The sequence below is a fragment of the Leiobunum rupestre genome, chromosome 9, assembly GCF_980474605.1.
Source record: "Leiobunum rupestre chromosome 9, qqLeiRupe1.1.hap1, whole genome shotgun sequence".
NCBI lineage: Eukaryota > Metazoa > Arthropoda > Arachnida > Opiliones > Sclerosomatidae > Leiobunum > Leiobunum rupestre.
In genome coordinates, this window is record NC_143392.1 from 27,647,854 (window position 1) to 27,656,520 (window position 8,667).

Genomic DNA, 8,667 nt, shown 5'->3' on the forward strand with positions numbered 1-8,667 from the left:
TCAACCATCGAGCAACTTTTTGTATGGTCGAACTCTCCAGAGGGATCGCCGATAAATTTCTCGGACATTTCTGTAATTGTTTTCCTAGCCTTCATTAATCGTGCCCCTCCCCCCGCGAAGTCTATCAACATAAATTCTCCGGCTGTTCGATTGCGAGAAATCAATTCGAACTTTAAAAACACATTTTTTTACCCCTTCCTCAATTATAGCCCATTTTCTCCGGCGACATTGTAGTACATCCTTTATTAGGTCCTCGTTTATCGACTGCCGGCTTCGACCCTCGCGCGGAGTATTATTAGAAAGCTTTGGCGATGTAGGTCAGTAGGCAACTCTACTTCCCACTTCCCCCCGCGGCTCTCCCTTTAAAGGTACGCGTCTTTTTACTCGAGGGGAGAATAGGCAATCTCCACTCCTCTTCCTAGTTGCCTCCTATCTTATCAGCTCCCGATATTACCGTTTCGAAACGGGTGCGAATTTTTACTTGGCTTCTTCCGCCTCGATATCGCGTTCGTAGGCGACGTCAGGCTTAACCCCTGGAGCAATTTCAACGTGAGTTTCGCGTGACTCCGAACGGCTTTGGGTCCCCACGGTTTCAGTTTCAGTCGGGAGCGAGTTCGCGATTGGGTTTTTTACGCGTCGAATTAGGGAAAGAAACCGACGGATATTAAGGAGGTGTTCTTAAGGGTAGACCGCAAAGACGATTCTTTAGGTTTCTTCATCTAGGTCAAGAAGACACGCTCGTCTCTTTATCGTACGTTACCAGTTTTATACCATTTTGTTTACGTATGAGCGGTTTGATTGTATCGTATTTGGGAATCGAAATCGCGATTTTTTTTTCTTTAGTGCAAAATTGTAAGTCCCGAAAAAGAACAAGTCTAATCCTTTTATCAGTACCTAGCTCTTTTCGAGATAGCCGCGATGTCTTTATCGAGGACGATTGACTCCCCCGAGAACTTCCGGGGCTGGACGAGAAAGAAAGATTTCACGGTAACGTTCGACTAAGAGTTCCCCCATCTCGCGATAGATGTCACTCCGACCGAGATCCCGTAATCTTAATACGTAACTCAATTTGAAGAACCCTCGACGACTGTCCTTAATTTATACCGATGGTCCGCGTGCTGGTTTTAATTGGTTTAGCCTCTCCCCGCACGAGCTTGGCTTTTCAATTTAAAACCTCTTTTCCTTGTATTTCTTCTCGGGCGTAATCCTAGGATTTGGTATCATTGGCCCGGAGTGTCGCGATGGGGGCTTATAGCCACTCGGGGACAGTCCCGGTTTTGGCTAAAGTCCGTGTCAAATAACGCGCCGTCGGGCACGTCGTCCACCAGGGACCCAATCGGGATTTTATTCAGTTAAAGGCTTAGGGCCGATTCCTTTCTGCCGGGAAAGGTCAAAGAGGAGATAGAAAGAGTTAGAGAAACGTCCGAATTTTTGGGGTTAAGAGAACGAAGCCCCCCTACCCCCGCAACGACGTCATTCCGTCCATTTTGTTTAAAAGAAATAAATTCTCGTCTGTCGGGACGAAAGAGGAGGATGGAGTGTATAAGAAAAAAACGAGAGGTTTCGGGTTTGAAGGCGAAAGAAGCCCCGCTAAAATATTCTTCGATGACCTACTTGGTGATAAAAATGAAAGTTTCTACCCCGTTTCTCTCCGGAGAGCATTAGTCTTTTTTCTGGTATTTTTCTTTTCTTCGGAGGGATGGTTTACGTCGCTTTGGTTTATTTTTCACGCCGTATATTGGGGGTAAGAGTGATCTGTCTTCGAGACGGGAGGTGAGTTTTTACTCAAAGATTCCTTTTTATAGGCGCGCCGAGAAGAGCACCCGTCCAGTAGGTATTTTTGTATCGACGTTCTAGTTTTCGCGTCTGTCCGCGAACTTCTCGTACAACGTCTATAAATGTGGTTTTCTCGCGTTTCTTTTTCGTTATCCCGTCCTTAGGTGTGTGGTCCATCCCAGCGATGGTGGTGGCAATCATACCGAAGAACGCATCGAGTTACCGAGAACGAGAAGAGAGCGAGCAGCAGCGGCGGCGTCGGCAGTCAGTGAGCGAGCATCGAGGAGGTCACGACCTTCGACGACACGAGAAGAAGAGTTTGGGTTCGGCGTTTGATCGTCGATATCGTCGTGCTGGTGCGGCAGCGGTGGGCCCGTCCGTCGGCGTTGCCCATTCGAAAAGATCCCGGTTCATTCCGTCGCTCGATCGTTTCGTCCAGCCGACACCGTGTCTCGGTCAACTTGCGTCAAGTCCGTGGCGGCGCCTCGCCAGGGAAAAAGCAACATGTCCTCGTTTTTCTTCCGGTTCCACGATCTCATCGGCGGAATCCACGTGCCAATCGACGACAGCATCGACAAGATGAATCGAAAGTATACTATGATAGTCTTCCTGTTTCTGGCCTTGCCTATTTTCACCAAACAGTACATCGGCGAACCGATCGAGTGTTTCACGCCCACGTATTTTACGGAGGCCCAAGCGCGCTACGTGAACAGTTTCTGCTGGACGTCGTCCACCTACTACATCGTCTCGGAAGAAGGAGACGCGGAGGATGAACTGGACAATTTGCAGAACCCCATCATGGCGGACGATTTAGATTACGGCGGTTTGGTAGTAGCCGCCATCGGCCCCAACCGCATCCGACGCATTCGCGTTGGTTATTACCAATGGGCTCCCTTAATTCTTTTGGTTCAAGGATTCTGCTTCCATTTACCATTCGTGCTGTGGGGTGCCTGCGCCCACAACGCTGGCGTCAAACTGCGGAAGCTTCTGAAACGAGCCTCGGACATCGCGGCTTTGCCTCCCGGTTGTCAACAACGGGAAGCTCTCTTGAGCGAGTTCGTCGACCAATTCCACTCGTTAGTGTCGGGTAACGCGGCGGGCTGCTGCGACGACCCCTCTTGCCGGGTGCCTCCCATGTGCCGCTGCATGCCGGGCCCCAGTCGCTACTTGTGCGTTCTCTACTTATTGGTGAAAGGTTTGTACGTCTTGAACGTCGGAATCCAGTTCTTGATGCTGACCATGTTCATGGGGAGAGGTTTCATCCGGCACGGTTTCGAGCTGTTGCGCCGATTGGCTACCGAGGGCGAGTGGTGGAATTCCCCTCGCTTCCCCTTGCAAACCCTCTGCAAGGTGCGCGCGGCCAATCAGGGCGGCTTGCGAACTAACATCTGCCGCTGCGTTCTGCCCATCAACGTCTTCAACGAAAAGGTCTTCTCGGCTGTCTGGTTCTACCTGGCCGTCATGCTGCCTCTCAACGCTTTCAGCTTGGCCGTCTGGGCCTGGCGTAGCTTCCCTTGGAACCGATTGGCCTTCGTGCGGCTGACTCTCTGGAGGACCAAGTTGATCTCTTCCGGGGAGCTTCCCCGAGTCTCCCGCAAGATCTCGTTGACCTACTTGGGCTGGGACGGAGTCTTCGTCCTGCGCATGATCGAGCAGAACCACGGCAGCAACATCGCCGCCCTGATCCTGGGCCGCATGTGGGAATATTACGCCGGTCAGATGAAAGCTCAAGAGGACGCGGCCAACGGGAGCGACACGGAAGCGCCCGTGGCCGGCACCTCGACCGGACCTTCCACTTCCTGGCATTCCGCGTGTCCTTGTCACGTCCCCCACTACGGGGCCCATTCGCACACCTTGCAACACCCCAAGCGCTCTTCCCACGACGAGTTCTGGGACAAATGTTCGTGATGACGCCTCGACCGCTTGACGCCTCCCCTCGACCCTCTTTCGGCCAGCAGCCCTCTCCTCGGATGTCACCGCCATCCGACACCGCCCCGGTTTTAGCCTCCTCTCGACTAACTGTTCATTTCGGTCGAGTTCGTACCGCTTTGGTCCTGAGTTCTTAGCTCATTTCGCTTAATCTAAGTGAACTTTTGTGTACATATTAGTATAAATATCGCTGTTTTTAATACGTAGAAACGAGAGAGGTGAGAGGATAAAATAATAAAAATGTCGCGCGTTGTGCCAGGTCATTTTAAATTAGTTCAATATTGTTAATAGTTCGTTAATTATTGAGAATTTAGATTTAGAAAAAATCGTAGACTTACGCGTTTAAAAGCAAATTGGCTAATGGACAGCAACCAACAAACATTGACCTTTTCACTTTCTCGCATTAGCTTCTCTAACCGATTCGTGCCTGTTTGAGTCGTAGTGGAAAACTAAAGGATATTATTGAATTCGTCGCCGGTACACCAGCCTGTAGTTCTCGTAAATGTCAGTTGAAAACCTCCCCCTCATTCCCAAAATCAAATTAACATTGGAATTCTATTCCCTGGGTAAAGAACTTCCAATTAGAATGTAGTGCCGAGTTCGTATCTAAGGCTCTTGTCTCTTCTATAGTTAAATAACCCTAAAACGGAGTTCTTTACTTTAAGAAATAGAAATTCACTTATATAGTGTAATTGAACAAAACAAAAATTGTGTAAAAGTAAAAAATAAAATCCAATATTGGTGCTATAGTGTTTTTTCCATAACGATGAAAAGGCGCCATAAATTAATAAGTAAACGTACTATAAGTAGTAGTCTTAAAAGAATTACCACTGCCAAATGATATTTTCATTTGACTAAATCAACAGGGATACATACGAAAGGAAGAGTTAGAATCAATGTCTGTATTGAATAGAATATAATTAAATTAAATTATCTAGTCAAATATTTAAAAATAAAAAGATAAAACCATCTTTCGACTGTTCCGTCGTTTCTAGCTCGTAATTCGTGAAAAACTGTTCAGACATATCAACCCAAAAATAATGTATAACGAAAACCAAGAACTGTAAATATAAATTACAAATGGAACTAGAAATAGTTGTCGTAGATTTAAGAAAACAAAAAAGTATATTGTCGAGCAGTCAAATAAATTAACGTAGAACGATTTCATGAGCGAACGTATGTCGGGAGTATTAACTTTTAAAAATTGGTAGGACGGTAAGGCCAGTATGATCCGAAAGATTAAAGCCACACTCTGTTCCGATTAGAACACGCGGCTTTATCGAAGTTGTTGAATTCTGGAGCAAAGACTAGCTTTAATTTAAGAATGATCCGTAGCTATCGATATAGTTTTCCGTGAAAAATATAATAGCTTATATAGTATTTTTCCGGAAACCTTTATTCCATAGCTATAACTTAAAAATAAAAACATTAATCCGGTTTAATCTAAACTTCTCCAAAAGTAATAATCAGTTTAAAATTAAAAAAAAATATATATAAATTATATATTAAAAATATATAAATTATATATTAAAAATATATATAATCTCCTTTGAAAATATTCAAATTAGGTCATTTTTCCATTAGATTATATGATTAATCCATGGACTTGTCATATCTCTTCGACCAAAATTCTATATAAAAAAAGTAAATTTAATCATTTTACCGAGAACGAATTAAAACGACACCGTTTGTTACGAAAGAGGTGCCCAGCTAGATGACAGTCGCCAAAATTTGCATAATGAATGACGATGATAAACGATTGAGCGCATTATAAAGTATTGGTCTTTTTCTCCCCACTGTCTCCCCATTTTAATAGATGTAGAAAGGTTTGTTGAAAAGTATGGAAATTTACGAGCGACGCGTCGTAGATTTTGCGACACTGCGTTGTCGGGAATAGATCTATAAAAAATACACAATGACATGTAGCTTTTAATATACATTATATAATATAAATTCTATGCGTAGATGAATTATATCATGGTAGTCTGAACAATTAATATAATTGTAGGTTTTCTTTGTTAATAAAAATCTTTGTACTATCAATAAATTGTTTCTATCTAGAACTATTCAATTGTTGTCTGATTACTTCCATTTTCTTTTATTTCGAGTTGTTAATTTTCCGGAAAAATTTCCAGAAAAGTTTCCGAATTGAGGAACATTTTCCTCAAAATCGAAAAAATTATCACAAAAATTACTTTTTAAGGGTTTTTAATGTTATTAACTTTTTATCGATATAAAATGTATAATATCAGTAAACATACTACAAAACATTAATAGTGTTACATTGTTAATCAGTTTAAACTAGTCTAGAGGTTTAGTTTTACTTTTAGATACGAAAAAATGAAGCGAAAATGCCGCTTTATTTAAATTTGCAAACAATTTAAACTAACCATGGAATGAAAACTTTTTTTATTCTTTAAGGAAAAATACGGAAATTTTCCGGAAAAAAGGCTTGTCATTTTCCGACTTACAACACTAGTTTTATTCAAATTAAAATTATTTTATATTGTTTCATAACTCTTAGTTGACGTCACAGATCCATCTTTTTAAAAATAAATAATAAATAAATAAATAAATCCATGTGCGTATTTATTTACATAAGTTTTATTTAGCAATAAAATATCCACTATTAATTTTAACATGGTATTTATTTATGATTTTGTTTATTTTACAATAAATATTTTATTTGTTTCATACTGACATTGATAGGTGGATCATTTTATTTTTTCTTACGAACTTAACGTTGCGTTAATTACCTCACAAAGATGTCTTCCAAATTCATCATCTTTATTCATCTTTATGTTCTGCTGATAAAACCATCGACCAAGAATCCAAGGGATTTATTGTTCCTAATTTCAGCAAGGTAAGCGTCATCTTAATCTAAAGGCTGGTTACTGTGTTAGACCCAGAAATAATTTTAGAAATTCCATTCGACTAAATTTGGCAAGTTGAGGTGGTCTCAAATCGACTACTAGGAAATGAAATAAAATATCCTGACTCCCCCGTACCAGAAGTGTATAATATATGGTATGTAGGGAATAGAGCGCTTGACTAAAATAGCATTTGTTAAAATAGCGTTTTCAAAAGCGCGTTTTTCAAAACAGTTGCAACGGCGCTTTGTTAAAACAGCGGTTGTTGAAATAGCATTTCTCAATACCGCGGTTTGTCGAAAGAGCGTTTTGTTTAGTCAGCGTTTTTTGGTTAAGCGTTTCTCAGTAGAGCGGTTTGTCAAAACAGCTTTTTCCATAAACAGCGTTTCTGAATATAGCGTTTCTCAAATTAGCGATTTTGAAACAGCGGTTTTGGTCAAGACAGCGGTTTCTTAAAATTTATATGAATTGACGATGGAAAATGTATGAACTTCAGGGGTTAGGTTAGGTTAGGTAAGTTTGCAATACTAACTATCGGCAGAAACCATTAGGTAATGAAATTTGCCGAAATTCCAGAAAAATATGTATTACAATAGGTCTATATTATTAGTGCTATAGAAAGCAGCGCCGTTTTGGGAAACGCTGTTTCGACAAAATACGGTTTTGAGAACCGCCGCTATGACAAAGCGCCGTTTGAACAATTTGTTGTTTTGGGAAACGCTGTATAAAGAAACGCTGTTATGACAAAGCGCCGTTTGAACAATTTGTTGTTTTGGGAAACGCTGTATAAAGAAACGCTGTTATGACAAAGCGCTATTTTGACAAAACGCTGATTTGAAAAACGCTGTTTTGGAAAATGCTGTTTAGGAAAGCGCTGTAGTCCCTACAAATCTAATATATATCTTAAGAGAGAAGTTCTACCTAAGCCATTAAAATGAAACTTGTAACTTTGCAGGCTCGAGGACCTTTCCGCCAACAGCACACCATAGAAGCATACACCAAAATACTGTTCCAACTCTACCGCATTTAATACTCCACCTGATGTAAAATGTAAAAAAAAAATCCTCTACTAAGGTAGACATACTTTATTTCTAAGCCATGTATTTTCGATGTGTTCGTCACGGACTATTTTTCTTCCAAAATGTATATTAATAAACTACCTTACCTGGTAAATTTTTAAGCAAATAGCATTAAAAAAATATATTTCTGGACGTATTTATCCCTACTTTTTTGTGCCAGACCAGCCTCCTTAGATACTTGATACGTGGTAAGAAAACGTTGCTATTAAATGGAGACTTTCGGAAGGAATCTGCTAAAATGTAAGTAAAATGTTCATTATTAGGTATATTAATAAGAAATACAAAGTGTTTACACTTATTGGACCCTGTGTCTTGCGCAATAATAAAATTAAATTAAAAGGATTACAGCTAAGAATTCATTAAAAGAAGTCCACTTAATAATTAATAGAAACAAATAAATTTGGAAGTACCGCGTTTAAATTTTATAAAAAAACAATCAAATTTAAGAAATGTTATTTAAATTTCAGACTTATTACATGTGAGAAACCCATAACAAATTAATTTGATTTTCAAAAACCACCATCTTCATCAGTTCTTACGTTTGTCCAGATGCGCTTTAAAGCTACCGATAGCCGATTTAGCAAAAAAGACATTTCAGGGAAACGTTTTGTAACTACTATTGTCGCTAGATGACTTGGGACTATGGTGGTGACAAGGTGTTGGTCCATTTGATCGAAAAATATGTGATCGACAGTCGATCATTATACGTTGCAATTGATCGAAATTCCATTTGATCGAATCCCATTTGTCATTTGTTTCATAAGATCGAACCTTCAAATGATCGAATACTATTTGATCGAATTCAAAAGTATTTATAGTACCAGTTGGTATGTTTTTATTTTACCGAATGTCAATATGAAGTGCAGAAGGAATAATGATGGAATAATTCATTGCTTTAACTGTATTAAGCCACAAAGATTAAGAGATTTTTACTTTATACACTATATGATGGAATTTTTTATGACATCGACGATAACGGCCCGTTGTTTTTGATATATATAAATAGGGTCAGG

The 8,667-nt window shown here is 40.5% G+C and overlaps 1 protein-coding gene across 3 annotated transcripts in view; it reads left to right on the forward strand.

Annotated features, from left to right (window-relative positions):
* Positions 1-4,481, forward strand: part of LOC149927043 (innexin unc-9-like) — a 122,698-nt gene extending 118,217 nt beyond the window's left edge. For all 3 annotated transcript variants that reach the window (XM_090159583.1, XM_090159581.1, XM_090159582.1), the window contains exon 2: positions 1,941-4,481. In XM_090159583.1, the coding sequence (XP_090015709.1) occupies positions 2,281-3,684 (1,404 nt within the window). In that variant the 5' untranslated portion in view covers positions 1,941-2,280 and the 3' untranslated portion in view covers positions 3,685-4,481. The remainder of the gene's footprint in view (positions 1-1,940) is intronic.
* The last annotated feature ends 4,186 nt before the right edge of the window (positions 4,482-8,667 follow it).